General features: G+C 41.9%; 1 protein-coding gene across 1 annotated transcript in view; it reads left to right on the top strand.

Annotated features, from left to right (window-relative positions):
- Positions 1 to 15,081, top strand: part of hs3st4 (heparan sulfate (glucosamine) 3-O-sulfotransferase 4) — an 82,837-nt gene extending 67,756 nt beyond the window's left edge. The window contains exon 2 of the mRNA XM_066689903.1: positions 14,448 to 15,081. Within this exon, the coding sequence (XP_066546000.1) occupies positions 14,448 to 15,081 (634 nt within the window). The remainder of the gene's footprint in view (positions 1 to 14,447) is intronic.
- Positions 15,082 to 16,527: the final 1,446 nt, after the last annotated feature.

The following is a 16,527-nucleotide window of genomic DNA, read 5'->3' as shown; positions in this document are numbered from 1 at the left end:
CCCCCCAAGCTTTGAAGTTCCTGCACGAGTCTCTGTGTGGTGCGTTTCATTAAATTAGCTCTACCGCAGCCGAAAAACATACAGTTCATTTCATGTCTGAGCTACCCTGGCCGGGAAATCATCTTGGATGCTCATAGCAAATAGATTTTGTTCTTAATGAGTAATTTCAACCTTTCCCAACACTTGTTTACACCAATTGTCTGGATGAGTGAGTTTCTAAAAGGTCACAGACGAGAGCTCAAGCAATTACAAACGTGCAACATGCTGATGATATGAAAAGAATAAGTTACAGCAAATGAAAAGGCGGTACAGGGAATTATCGCGGCAGATCTCGGATCGAGCAGGAAGCCCACAAGGATATTCTGTGTTCATTCATGGAGGCTACAAAGGATTCCTCGTGCTGAATAAGTCATCGAGGGGTCGGACGCACTCTGTTCTTTCTCTTTATCCCTCTCTCACCACGGGCTCCCTTGTATCTCGGCATCTCGGAACAGATTAGTGCCTCTTCCAATACAAGCAAGACATTTTAATAAGAAAGAAAGACTAAAATGGCATTTCTATTTAAATCTCCAGCCATTTAGCTGCAGCCCTGAGAAGTTTCTGCTTCTACTGTAGAATTGACTGTCAGAGATAATGCTTGGGTCGGATTTTACAGCCTCGGCGAGAGTCTTCTGCCGTCACCGTGCCGTCCGGGAGCACGTCTGATCTTGTGGGCACTGCAGGGCGCTCACCGGGAAATGTATGCAGCAGGCATTGTTATCCAGACAATGGTTTTAAACAGACAGAGCAGATTATATGCCGGCGCTCAGCACAGCTCCTTACAAGATCATCTTTGACCTTTGACCTTGTGAAGTCTATCACTCGGCCCTGTTGCTTTCTTAACCCAGAGCCTTCCCGGCAGCTTACAGCAGAGCAAGATAACCAAACCCAATTTAAATGTGACCCCGGACTCCATTACAAGCGAAGGTCAAGCGAGATAATTGATCCCATCTATTAATCCACTCCAGCCCCCGTTTCATTACACCCACATTATTTATTAAATGGGCAGCATTTAAACACGGCTCGTTCATTGGTATGCAAAGGGCTGGACACCAGAAAACACTTTATAATTATAATTGCACTCGGAAGCCAAAGCCCCACATACTGTGACTCCGCTCGAACCCCAGATCTGCTGGATTGGATCTCACTCCTGCCCTGGACATTGCCATCAAGAAATAATTACCCTGGAGGTGTGGTACACCTTTAGCATTAATTATTTGTTCCTTCGTTTGAAGGCATTGAATGATTCCAAGGGACCATGCGGTGTTTCAGCTAAACAATCTTCCATCAACGCAAATACCTGTTTTCACCTTCTTCCTCTTGTTATGTGTTATTACTTGTTTTTCTTTTTTCATAATGTAAAGGTGATTCAATTATCGGAGGTAAACTGCAAAGCTGTCACCTTCCCAAGAGACAGATTCCCAACCGCAATGCGTTTTGTCCTTAAACTGGAGTAGAGATGCGAGGAGTGAGTGCGACAGAGGGGAGAAAACAACTCCCTTCCCTTATCAGTTTTATCTCTTTTTATTATTCTCATATCACTTCTATGAAATTAGAAGAGAATGCCTTTGATTAGACAATGCATGGCTGGCTCTGAGTGAGAAATGAACAAACAAACGAAATACGTTCAAATTATTTTTTATTTTAAATGAAAATTAATTAAAAACAATTGGCCGTATTATTTGATATGCCTCGCTCAAATAATACAAAATCCATTCCTGCCAAGCTTGTGCTGCTTTAATGTAACGGTTTAAAGTAATCCGGAGAAAAAACTGTCACACCAAGAAGTTAAATGTCTTGGATTTCCCGCTGTGTGTGTTGGTGCTCGCATCGCAGATGAGAAATAAATTGAATCTGAGACCTATTTGAACAATTTGGGGGAAAACTCTTCTTATACCTTTGGAAAGAGATAAACATGCAATGTCAGTCTCGTTAGGCTGTGATGTAAGGCACAAGGTATGACTTACGTGTCATAAACATGCTGCCCAAAACGAACAATTTCCATCCCATTATGTACAGTATGATGTGTTTGTGAACAGAAACGATACATGTTTTCTTCAATCTACACCAGAGTTCCTTTGCTTCTTTGATAAATGAGTGTGTGTCGGAAGATTTGTTCTTAAAATTTACTTATTTTACCCTTAATCATCTGTTGTGAAATTAAGTGTGGTTGTACCCTTTTACTCGTGCCTGAGGTTGGCAAGGCAGGCCACAGCCGGTACTGATAAGAAACTATCCCTGCATGGAGGCTGGGAAATAAACAGTGGACAAATTATTTTAAAATGTCACAAAAAATGCCCACTGATACAATATTCTCCAGATAAATATCGTACTTTGTGCATGTCTAAAATACATCTATGAATCAGTGCACTGTTATCAGTACATTGCTTTAATACATTTTTAAAACCTGTTCTTTGTGCAAGGGGTGCAGAGCAGACCATCGGAGTCTAGATTTAGATTCCTCATTTTCTAATTTTCTTTTTCTTTGTTTCTTTCTTCCCTTCTTTTTTCTACCACAGTGTATTGAATATCAAAGGACATCCGTGATCCATCACAGCAAACTTATATGTACCAATAAGCGCGTATTTGCTAAGCCCAATAAGTCTGCATATGGAAAAACTGAAAAAGCTTAAAATAAACACAGCTGAGACAAAGTAGAGAACTCAATATATCTGTCAAACAACACTCAATGCACGCTATGTCAGAAGAGACACAAACAATAATACGAATACCCATCAATCTATAATAAGGCTTCAAATAAACCTGTCACTTTTGAACATTACTTGATGTGCACCGTTAAGGTAAGATTACCTGTCTGGAGTCACACCGTGCTGATAAAACTGCAGAAACTGACCTGGAACTTCCTAGTCGAGCGTTTGAATGAGACAACGTCCTGTGTAAAGTGCAACAATACTGTTATTTATTGTCAGCATGACCGGGCGCAGCACATGTCAAACACGTGTTTGCACAGAGCTGTCATAAATACGTGCGCTGTCCAAATGGAAACCCACACTGTTGACTAAAGCAAATATCAGGGCCCTGAGGGAGAGCTCAGAGGTACTGTTGGGGGTCAAAGGAAAATAAGTGGCTGAAACTCGTAGGGTTTGTAGAATGTGGAAGGTGTTCATATCACTTGTACAGCTATCTGGTGACTGTGGAAATAAACGGTGCAACCAAAGCCATATCAAGATTTGGTGTTGGTGTGGAAAGTATATTTTCAGTTACAGTTGCTATAGGAAGTATTAACACCTCTTGGACATTTTCACAATTTGTTGTGTTTCAGACTGAAATGTGGACGTGGCAAAAGATTCTGTGGTCTGATGAATCACAATTTGAACTATTAGGCCTAAATGCTAAGCGATAAGTCTGGCGCAAACCCAACACAGCACATCACCCAGGCAACACATCCTTCTGTTAAGCATGGTGGTGGATGCATCATGATATGGGGATGCTTTGCAGTGGTGTGGACTGGCAAAGTCTGTCAGGGTAGAGGGCAAAATGGATGGAGCTCCTTCAGGATAACCTACTTTGATTTGGTCTGCTAAAGACCTACGACTGGCCCGGAGATTCACCTTTCAGCAGGACAATGACCAAATCAACACTGGATTAAAAACAAGACAGTGAATGTCCTACAGTGGTTCAGTCAAATCCTGGACTTTAATCTGATCTAGAATCTGTGCCAAACTTTAAGATTTCTGTCCACCAACGAGGCCCATCCATCTTGACAGAGCTTGAATGATTTTGCCAAGAACAATTGATGAATATTGCACAATCCAGATGTGCAAACCTGGTAGAGACTTACCCCAAAAGCTGTAATTAGTACCTAAGCTGGTTATACCAAGTATTGACAGTATTTATTTAACAGTTGTTTCACAATCAAAATTCTCTTAAAATTGTTGAGTAGGTTGTGTAAATCAAAGGGGAAAATATCCCATTTAAATGCATCAAAATGTCATTGTAACCTAACAGAATGTGAAAAAGTGCAAGTCCAATGCTTCCTATAGTCACTGTATTCACATTTTAACAGCGTGACCACCCTCCACCCCCCCCCCCCACACACACAAGACATCCACATATTATGATTCTATATTTTCCTGAACTTAATCAAGCCATGGTTTCCGAGTCTAGAGTGTGCCACTGCACCAGCTATCTGCGCTTCTCCTTCAACCTCGTGCTGCCGTCCTTTCTTGAACTGCAGGGCACGGTCCTGTGGGCACGTGTTCACATCTTTGCATCTAAATATCCTGCAGCTGTACGGTTTGCTGCACATCACAAACATCAACACTCACCTAAACAATATCTTGTGTCTCTCTTGGAGACACAAGCAGACGGCTCACTGTAGAGATACAGGTCAGTTCTGTGCGTCAATAGAGAAATTTCTGGGGGCAAGCTAGCTGGACCATAAGCTACATATTTATCAGCATATTATTCTTTATGGCCTTGTTGATGAAACAATTGCAATTGTGAAAAAAGTAATACCTTCACCGCCCCGGCCGCATGCTATCACTCAAGAGGAGTGCCAGCCACATGGGGTTGAATGGATTCGGTGGAAAGTGCTCGAGCATAAAATTCACAAATGGATTCCATGAATACAAAATTCAAGAAATCTGACAAACTGCTACCTGAAGCACCTTGACCTGCTCTCCAAAAACGAGGGAAGCTGGCCTTCATTATTTTGTAGGCACTGTCAATAACTACATGCTCTCCTCTCTTAAAGGGCGCGTCGCAACGTTGCCAGCACACTTCATTAGACACCTGCTCACATCAAAGTAAACTTCTCCATTGGGCTCCATTTATCTTTCAGGGGAGGACAAAATTAGATGTTTGTTTTCCTCACCCTGCTAGCATGGCTGGTGACGCTAATCTGGTGCTTTTCATATTTTCCTACTGTGTGGTATTACTTCTAATCTGATGTACCATAAATGTCACATATTCCAGCTATCTGAAATCGAGATACAAATAGAGTATCTATTTTTTTAACAGCACGGCCTCAGAGATGAGAGTGTTAATTACAGTGATATCACAGTGTACTTTTCTAATCATTTTCCATCCAGGTCTGTACATCTATTTGTGGTAATGTAAATTGGGTTTATATATTTCCAAAGGTGTATTATAAGGTTTTCTTATCTGATTCAAAAATCATATTCATCACATTGTCCTTCTACTTTTGTGCATCGGCATTGTGTGAGCTTTTTAGCTCCATTAAAAATAATCTGAATTTTAACGAGTATAAACACGACAAAAGCAAAGTGCCTGAGAGATTTGCCGATTATGGGTATTTACACTGCACTGGTTTTGCATATCATTTCTCAGAGAATAGTTACACAAGCAGTTATCTTTCTTATTCAGTTTAAATGTATAGTCTTCATGTTTTTTTTTCCTGTTATGTTTTAGTAAAAAGCAACCAGTGACGTGACAGTTCCAGATGAATTCATATATTTTTGGCTTTCACACCTAAAACACATTGCACCAAAAACTTCATTGAACCAAAGCCTGAGAAATACACACCTTTAAAACAAACAATTTGCTGCTGCTGAAGTATGTTTTCTTCAAGTCAAAAACAAAAAAAGGAATAATGTACTTCATGCATTTTAATGCTTGAAGATTTCTGGCAGAGATCAGATGTTTAAATATAATTTGAGAAGCAGGTCAGGCAGGAGAAAAACAAACACAACCCTGGAGAAGACAAAATAAAAATACAACTGAGCTTTTTTGTTTTTTGGCAGCATATGTGTTTTTGTGATATGTGATTTTTTTTAAAGGAAATTACTTTTACCTACAGACTGTTTTGATTTCTACTTGGAGATTAACATCTTGTTTTGGCAAATCAAAAAAAAAAAAACAGCTGTGCAAGGCAGAGATTTTTATTTAATTGCTTCAAACACAAGCAAATCTATACACACAGCCTCCTAAATGTGTTTATAAGCTGCAAGAATTTATTTCCACTGCATTGTCTCAGTATAAAGGAGGCTGCTGAGTTTTCATGCTATAAAACAAGGAGTTTTTGAATTTCAAGGATGTCTGCTATTGTAACTTTAAACTCGATTCTGCATTGAGATTACATATAATACTTACTGCCTTCGTTAGACATTTCTTTAAAGCATCATACAACTATATTGGTTAATTGAATGGAAATATATACATTGCCAATTAATGTACTACTTTCACCGTGTTTGAAAATAATCCACATGAATATAAAGATATTGTGTTATACTGGGGGATGGATTAAATCAAAACTTTGAGCCATCCGCTAATAGGAAACTATAAACCTGTACATCATAGCGGTTACATTTATGATTAGAAGAAAGTGGCATCTAACAAAAAATGAAGACACAACTGAGTACAGTTCTGTAGTTTTCTATTAGAGGGTGGGTTCAAGTTTTGATTTAGCAAAGACTAATCTATTTAGTAATACATTATAATTAGTTGTTTTGTTTTTCTGATATCCCTTTTCACTGTAAAAGGTGCCTTTTAAAACTGCTGCTTATGAAAGCACTTTCTGAAAAATAGTTTTGAAATGTTTTCTGCACCTTAATTTAATTAATTCAATTATTTGAATTTGAAGTCAATTATTTTATGCAGCTACAGTTTGTGCAACATAGTATATTGGAATACATAATAATAATAGTCAAAAGTCACCTTAGACAAAGGCTTTGCTTCATAACATAATCATAATCCTTAACCTGTGAGAAAAAAGAAACAGTTTGTGGCCTTGTTGTCTTACACTATTGATTTCACAGCAGTGCTCCAGATAGATCTCACAAAGTGCCCCTCGAAGGGATGATGGGTGTTTCGCTCGGGCTGACCTTGAACAAAGCGCCTGTATTTCCGGGGCCGTGGTTGATGCACGTGACGGCGTACAGCGACACATTTAACGGCCCTCTAATGGATGCTTCCCCATCCCTGACACCCTCACACTTGCTAGGGCCTTTGCAGCGTGGTTTTGGCAGGTTCACGCACGGTCACCGGCTGAAGCTCCAAAGTGGCCAGTTGAGAGCTTTTAGCTGTTTTCCCCTCCTATGAAATCTATCACGTCTGCTCTGTCATATTAATCGGTTCTGCTCAACTGCATCAGAGCCGCTAAAAACGCTGTGTATGAATTTGAGCTTTTGCCTCCAATGTACTCAGCTGTGGCTGGCGATTACTGTACTGCGTCTTTCTGCCAATAATTTTCCACTGACTATATTGGATAAAGAGAACGAATTACCTTGGAAAAGACAACAGCTGTGGTTTCTCGCCATTCCTGTGGGTTTGTTTTCGTCTCTAGAATGGCAGCCCTGTCATACAAGTTCCGCAGCGGTCTGCCTGTTTGTAGGATTACAAAACTCCCACCACACACATTTGTAGAGTGTTTATTTAATTAAAATGTCAAAGTTGTGAAGCACAGATGAGTGTACTTGTTCTAAAGTGTCATAATAAACATGGTTGCGTAAGCGGCAGACATTTGTGACAACGTAAATATTTAAATTTGTCACAATTTAATCTAATAGCCCCATGATTGCCAAGACAGATACACTTCATGTCTAATAAACAATTAGCTACGTGGATGGATGTTGGTCCTCGGGGGCGATGCTGATGCTGTCGGGTCAATTTAAAGGACTCAAACCCAGGGGGATATACTAGCATTTAAAAATGGGAACATTCAATTGCAATTGAAGTGAGAACAAAATTGATCTCAAAGGTGTTTTTAGCCATTTTCACACAGGTTTTATTTTGATTCTCCACAAATGAGTATATATTTATTTTAATGATGTAAACCTAAACCTGCTGGAGCTTTCTTTATGTTCATTTTCCAATGGAAGGTACATTAACGGCCAGTGGCACTCGTTTGACTCATTTGAGACATTTCTTAACATCTTGACATTTAGTTTTAAGACTGTTTACATAAGATGTAATTCGATGATACACACTGTTCAGCATGCGATCCATATGGTTATGGCCTAGGCCACCTTAGATGCATTTTTAAATCATCAGCTTGAATTATCATTTAATCTCCATCAAATAACCATTATACTTTATCCAATTTCATGGTATAAAATGTATCTACGCTGCAATCCCAGTATAGTGCTTTAGTAACCTTTTTTCCCCACTGGTTGACTGTTTCATTTGCCTTATCTCTTGGAGAGAGACAGAAGAACAGACTTTCCACAGGACTCATTAGCAGTGCCATCCTGAACTTGCTAGAACTCGCAGATTGCTGACTAAGGATGTGAACCGGGTGCACAGCGCGGCACTAAGCCTAGGTAGAACAAAGGTTTGCCCCCCGGGGAACCTACGCTTACTGTACCTTTACATATTTCTACTCAGGAAATATTCTGCACAGGAAGAATGTCTTGAGGGGAATTGACCAGCGTTGCAGAAACTCAGCACTGCAATTAGGACCAGCTGTCAATTCAACACTCTGTTTTTGTAAACATCCGGCACGGTGGAAACACCTGACTGATTTACAAGAAGGTCCGTTATTTTCCAGCAGATGAAGCCTGCATTGGAAAGGGTTTATTAAATTAAACTTGCACTCCAGCAAGAGCCATTCACTGAGTTACTGTACAAAGTGAAAATACAGCTCTTCAGAACTGGGAGACAAATTGGTGCTTTTTATGGAAATTATAGACATCTAGAGAATCTATTATTGGAATATATATTACTCCCTGAACCGAGCTCTCACAGATGTTTTCCAAAATGCTTTATTCAATTCAATCAACTTTTCATTATATATATATATATATATACATACACACACACACACACACACACACACACACACACACACACACACACACGATTTAACATATCTTAAGGGTGAAACTGCATCAGAGAAAATGTGTTCTTAATGTCTTTGGGATTGTTTTCTTTAATTAAGCTTTTTCTTCTCTCTAGTGCGGACGTGGAAAATGAAACATTGTCTGAGCGTTACTTCCATTGTGCTCTGACGAGACTTATGCTCGGTAATTAATAACTGCAGCAGAAAAGACTGAACCCACACTTTTGTCTTGGCGTTGCCAAAATGAAGAGCTCAGGCTTCAGGGGTCTGTCGGATGAGCTTTCAGAGTCCACAGACACCGGCCCGGGGGGGGGGGGGGGGGATAGGCATTTATTACATCGCCAATGTTTATGCAAAAACAATTTGCCCTGTCAAATGCTTGGTTACCACGCCGCCTGCAGCAGCTGGGCCTGTGAGGAGCGGAGAGGTGAATTAACAGGATCAGTCATCTCATAAAGCCTCCGCTGATGATTGCCCTCTTACAGTTGTGACAGGCCTGCAATGAAGATCGGTAAATGGGCAGATCGATAGGTGAGATGGGCAAACGGTTAGAGATGTGCCAAAGTCAGACTGAAAGGTAGTGAGGGTGGTACATACATTAAAAATAAAGTTCCTATATAGATAGTCTACATCCCCTTAATAAAAACTTTTAAATGCATGAAACTCTGAGCCAAATTAGTGCTTTTTATGGAAATTATAGGCATCTAGTGAATCTATTATTGGAATATATATTACTCCCTGAACCGAGCTCTCACAGATGATTTCCAAAATGCTTTATTCAATTCAATCAACTTTCAATCAACCGACACAACAAGATGTGAAAAATGTTCAGGAGGATGTCAACTTTTTCTCGGCACTAGGTATTTTAAACCTGTCAGTTTTACTCGTGGTATTTACGAAGTGTGAAATAAATCCCAGGGGTTTTCCTTTATTTCATCTTAACAGTAACGTGTAGCACACCAAATAAAACCATGTCAGGTGTATCACTGACTCATAAAAGCAGAAGCCCAGACCATCTCACATCTGTAAGAGTCTGTCTAATGACCTACATCACAGGATTGTGCCACGTTTAGTGTAAACAGTCCTAAAAAAGATCATTGGGATTTAAATAATACTTATACCTTTATTTCAAATGCATTATGTACAGTTTTCACAGGTTAGAATGAAGATCTCAGTACATGATATCACCTTCAGCTGGAAACCAAAATAACGTTATGCTCACACCTGCTGAGAGATGTGCATCAAATGCACATTATCACATTTACAAGTGAGCTCCTAGCAAATACACCTTCAAGGGGCTACATTATTATTGGAGAATGCTAAGCACCCACTAAAATCATTTACTATTCACTGAACGTTCAGCATGCGTATAAGGAAGACAACACTGAGATACGTTTGAGGCAAAAAAAGGCTAGTAACTTACCATAAACAGAGCATGGGAAGTAAGAGTGAGTGGGAAGATGCCTCTGAGTGCGTTGTGTGGCCGGTGTGAGGAGCTGTTTTATCGTGTGTGCAGTGAGACCTAATTAGGTAAACAGCAACGGATGGCGAGCTGCACTTTTAAGTATTGTGCCGTATATTTAACAACCTACCCAGGAATGACCTGTGATTAGCTGAAAAGGTGGTGTTTGAGGGAAATTAAATTTAACCATTGGTACCTGTTTACTCCAGAAGAGTGTGTTTATCACAAGCCGCCAGAATGAAAAGCCATAACCGTCACCCATGGCCTAGAACAAATGGGCTTGTTTTTCAGCGGTAAATCACAATATTTTCTCCTGCTCCTTCTCCCTGACATTTTAAATGTGCTCTCCGAGATCCGCGGCTGATTTAATTCACAGCCGGAGTAATGAGTTTGGGCTCAATCAAAGCCGAATGTATTAATAATGTATATTCTACCTATTTTGGTAATCACACACGCATAATGAGACGGGTTGCCGCTGATTAGGATGAAACTTTTGACACTCTTTTCATCAGGAAACCACTGACTTTGTGTGGAAGTTGGAGGATTGCCGAGTCATCGCATGACGTGGAAATTGCTGTTGCTTTTTCCGTTTCCTGTAAACACAGATCGTAAACACTATTTCCCACCCAAGTAAAAACTATTATATATCTATTTCTGTATGTGTTATAATTCTAGCTGGGGTGCTTCTCATAATTGCTTCTGAAAATATTTTAGTCTCACTTGCTGCAGGTCAGAGTGTGGCTCGCTGTGAAATGCGTTACAATTTTCGTTTCAGACACCAGGCTTTGTAATCCCAGATCTCAGTATCATTAGTGACAGGTACCTACAGTAACAGTAAGATGAGTAACTTTGGAAGCATGCTGAGCGTATGATTGAGACATCCAACGTCTACAACAAAGAGTCATTTAGAGTGAGCACCGGGGCTGCTTTAGTTTAGATATCTACCTCACATTCGCCAAGAGCCAAATTAGCCCTTAAAAGCCCTACACAATTATTTCACTTTTCTGCTCTCTCTCTCGCCTGTTGGCTCGAGCGCTCGGCAGCAGCTCCACATCTGGACTGAGCTTCACACCTTTTCCAGGCGGGCCGGTGCTGCTGTCAGTCCTGGTTTCTGCAGCCGTATCGATGTGATCCATGGAGGCATCTCCCCCGGGTGCCACGGAATCTCTGTCTCTCTATCACTCGTCTCACCCATCTCTCCCAAGCTCTGCATGCGTCCCTAATGGTTTGAGTCTCAGCCAATGAGGATTAGCAGAGAATTGAATCCAGTTATTTTTAGCTGCTGCTTATTTTATATATATACACTCACCTAAAGGATTATTAGGAACACCTGTTCAATTTCTCATTAATGCAATTATCTAATCAACCAATCACATGGCAGTTGCTTCAATGCATTTAGGGGTGTGGTCCTGGTCAAGACAATCTCCTGAACTCTAAACTGAATGTCTGAATGGGAAAGAAAGGTGATTTAAGCAATTTTGAGCGTGGCATGGTTGTTGGTTCCAGACGGGCCGGTCTGAGTATTTCACAATCTGCTCAGTTACTTGGATTTTCACGCACAACCATTTCTAGGGTTTACAAAGAATGGTGTGAAAAGGGAAAAACATCCAGTATGCGGCAGTCCTGTGGGCGAAAATGCCTTGTTGATGCTAGAGGTCAGAGGAGAATGGGCCGACTGATTCAAGCTGATAGAAGAGCAACTTTGACTGAAATAACCACTCGTTACAACCGAGGTATGCAGCAAAGCATTTGTGAAGCCACAACACGTACAACCTTGAGGCGGATGGGCTACAACAGCAGAAGACCCCACCGGGTACCACTCATCTCCACTACAAATAGGAAAAAGAGGCTACAATTTGCACAAGCTCACCAAAATTGGACAGTTGAAGACTGGAAAAATGTTGCCTGGTCTGATGAGTCTCGATTTCTGTTGAGACATTCAGATGGTAGAGTCAGAATTTGGCGTAAACAGAATGAGAACATGGATCCATCATGCCTTGTTACCACTGTGCAGGCTGGTGGTGGTGGTGTAATGGTGTGGGGGATGTTTTCTTGGCACACTTTAGGCCCCTTAGTGCCAATTGGGCATCGTTTAAATGCCACGGCCTACCTGAGCATTGTTTCTGACCATGTCCATCCCTTTATGACCACCATGTACCCATCCTCTGATGGCTACTTCCAGCAGGATAATGCACCATGTCACAAAGGTCAAATCATTTCAAATTGCTTTCTTGAGTTCACTGTACTAAACTGGCCCCCACAGTCACCAGATCTCAACCCAATAGAGCATCTTTGGGATGTGGTGGAACGGGAGCTTCGTGCCCTGGATGTGCATCCCACAAATCTCCATCAACTGCAAGATACTATCCTATCAATATGGGCCAACATTTCTAAAGAATGCTTTCAGCACCTTGTTGAATCAATGCCACGTAGAATTAAGGCAGTTCTGAAGGCGAAAGGGGGTCAAACACAGTATTAGTGTGGTGTTCCTAATAATCCTTTAGGTGAGTGTATATATGTTTTGCACTCCTACAAAGAGAGAGACTTTTCTGGACACTGTACAAGCGGTCAAACACTGGAGATGAACCACTCAAGAGGCTTCAGCTTGAGCGCCGTCCATTTTGTCCAGCTTCCTGTCCCTTTCTGTTTCTATCGCGTGTGGTGAATGTTGTGACACCAGCCAGGGGATCTGATATGTGTCAGAGGTGGCTTTGAATAGCCGACCAACGACCTTCAAGGGTAACAAAAAAAGCTTTGGAAATTAATTATTTCTACACAGACGTACAGAGCAGAGATGTAGTGTAAATGAAAACAAAGTCTTTCCAGTCTTTACTCTGGACCATTGAGAGAGAAACATCTGGGGGACATTTGCTCAACCAGTGTTCAAAGACTGCTGACCCAGACAGGATCGACAGATGACCACGGTCCAGATGATGAGACCTTTGTCGACACCTTTTTTATCTGGTCACAAAACTATAATGAGAGGAGAACTAGTACATGAGCTGATACCCTGAGCAATAGATCCTTGGTTTTAGTCCACTTTTGACCAATTAAGTAAAGAGTCAGGTTTGTTAGCCACTAGCTATTGGATCTTAATGTTGGACATAACCATTGTTCACCACACAGTAGTGCAAGGCATGCAACCTGTGCTGTTAGTTCCTGGGTTTTATTTCTTAAAGCAGATTACTTTATCCAGGACACAGTTTGTGAGATTATTACCATAATGAGAGGGAGGCCTGGGGGGGATGTGTAGATGTTCAGATGTTTCAGACCAGGAGAAAAGTGTCCCTCATTCACCATCAATCTGCTCTCACAGGCCGCTGCGTTACTACATCTGGGCTCTGTTCCCAAAAAACTTTCAAAACCGTGCATCCCACATCTGCAGAGTGTTTATCTGTGACTTCAGAGAGATGATCTGTAGTTGAGTTAATCAGTGTATTCCCACTGTGAAAGTCATGCGCAGGCACAGGCTGGTGCTCTGATTGTTAATTGCGGAGTCTGGGGGGGATGTGTGGAGGTACAGTAGCGCCCGTGGCAGCAGGGGATTAACGCTATATAGCGACCGAATCACTGGAACTCAGAGACGTCTCCCGAGTCACGCTTGGTGGAGTCGGTGATTTGAGTTTTACTGTTTCATACAAATTTTTTATTCAGTATATATATCACAATGAATATTCTATCTCATGTATATTTAGAAGAAAATATACATAAAAAATGTATGTTCAATTCCTTTGGCTGTACATGCATTCCTGGTTGTATATTTTACATCCGTATCCTCTTAATGTTTATTTTATATTCCACTAAACAATAATTTTATTCCACGACAAAGACATGTTACTTTTCTGAAAGTGTTAGATTTAGACAAATTGTTCAGGTGTCTCTTGGTGTTCAGTCACGCAGTGCAGCATGACACATGACACATGACATATATATATATATATATATATATATATATATATATATATATATATATATATATATACACTATACATGAGCTGGTATCAGGTTTGTGCAGATTGACTTTGCTTGAAGCCTTTCTTTTTTCTTTCTTTCCTTATCCAATTTATTTTTGGATAGTATTTTAAAACATAAGTGTGCTTTTGACATAACAGACCATTTATACAAACCAATACTGAAAAAACTGTGTTAAATATCATGTCAATGCTAACTTCCTTGTCTCCCCAGGGACCTGATGCCCTCGACGCTAGAGGGGCAGATCACGATGGAGAAGACGCCCAGCTACTTTGTGACCAACGACGCCCCGAAGCGCATCCACTCCATGGCCCGGGACACCAAGCTGATCGTGGTGGTGCGCAACCCCGTGACCAGGGCCATCTCGGACTACACCCAGACGCTGTCCAAGAAGCCTGAGATCCCCACCTTCGAGGTGCTGGCCTTCAAGAACCGGACCCTGGGGCTGATCGACGCGTCCTGGAGTGCTCTGCGCATCGGGATCTACGCGCTGCACCTGGAGAGCTGGCTGCAGTACTTCCCGCTCTCCCAGATGCATTTCGTGAGTGGCGAGCGGCTCATCGTCGACCCGGCCGGCGAGATGGCCAAAGTGCAGGACTTTCTGGGACTCAAGCGGATCGTGACGGATAAACATTTCTATTTCAATAAGACCAAGGGATTTCCCTGCTTGAAGAAGCCCGAGGACAGCAGCGCGCCACGGTGCCTGGGCAAGTCCAAGGGCAGAACTCATCCCAAAATAGACCCTGACGTCATTCACAGACTGCGAAAATTTTACAAGCCCTTTAATGTGATGTTTTACCAAATGACGGGGCAGAACTTCCAGTGGGAGCAGGAGGAGAGGCGGTGACTTGGGCACCGGTCGGCCGAACCACAGCTGGACACCAGTGGTTGGGGGGGAGTCGCCAGCCATTTCTGAATGGAGAATCGAGTCCGACTACTGTTGTTTCAGAGGACAAACTAGCTCAGAGGCAAATCCATCACGGCTTTATTTGCAAAGTGTCTGTTTCCATATCAAGATTCAACCATGGGTTTTGCATTATACGGTGGTGGTGGCAATGGAGGCCATGACTATATATATATACGATATATGTGTGTGTGTGTGTGTGTATAGAAAGAGAGAATTGTAAATGGGGCATGATTTTATTTGGTTCTTTATTTTAAAGGATATCTAAAAAATCAAGGCTAAGTCTGCAACAATTCAAGACAAGTGTCCTTAATAAGTGATTCTCTGATACAAACACATCGTTCACACACGTAGAGTAAATGTTGCACTACTCCCGACAAAACAAGAACACAAGTCCAGCGAGAGTTCTCCAGAGGTTCTCCAGCACGTCAAGCATTAATTAATTAATTGCAGTTATTTGTAACATATTCTTATATTTTTCATACCTAGTGGTTTTACAGCAGGCAATCGATAGATAAATCCATCAGATATTTTATAAATTTTAAGAGCGTGCAGCACCGGCCTGTGTCTCTGCATAGCGTCGCAGTGAGACAATCAATCTAACGTGCGTTTGTCCGTTATCCGCACCCGTGTGGCTGGCATCCTGCGCCGGTCCTTCTGTGGAATATCTCCCCGCCACGCAAGAGTGGTTTAATTCTCTCGGCCCCTGTGGCTGTCCTTCCCAGGGGGAGCGGAGAGGGGGGTCCGCAGCTCTCGGAGTAATCGGATCAGTCGGCATGAGCGCAGCGTCACCCCGTTGAGAACCCTAAACGCACGACACAAAGCGCTCACGCCAAGCATGTGCCAGAGACGCAGCCCAGGAAGCACCCGGAGAGAGAAACAGAGATAGTGCTTATTAATCTTGTTAGGACGCCCCCCCGTGTATCGTCCGCACTTCAGACAGCACAGACGGACTCTCGAACAGTTAACGCGGCTGCTGCATCAGTAGGTGAGAGATAATGACACAGTAATTAAGCGCCGCCGTGGAGCCCATTGTCTTGAAACACCATGTTACTCATTCAAACAACATGTGAAGTGGGATCCCATTATTCAAGGCTTTTGTTTTGCTTTTACCAGTATCTGGTTTGCCAAATATAATTGCTAATTACTGTACTTATGCAATTAACGCTGCAACTCTGGGCGACAGAAATCTGGAGGACGCCTGTGTTTTGATCACAAGCACCCAAAAAGCGGGCGTCCGGCTGCAGACCACTCTAAGTCACATGCGATGTCAGCCATGTTTTGTGTTTTGAGTGCAATTTGGCAACTCTGGGCCAACTTTGGGCCTTGCTTATCCTAGCAACTCACACAGGTAGAGACACCTTGCGTTTCATTTTAAATCCTCATGCC

Source organism: Amia ocellicauda, chromosome 17 (assembly GCF_036373705.1).
Source record: "Amia ocellicauda isolate fAmiCal2 chromosome 17, fAmiCal2.hap1, whole genome shotgun sequence".
Classification (NCBI taxonomy): domain Eukaryota; kingdom Metazoa; phylum Chordata; class Actinopteri; order Amiiformes; family Amiidae; genus Amia; species Amia ocellicauda.
This window is presented reverse-complemented; position numbering and strand designations above follow the sequence as displayed.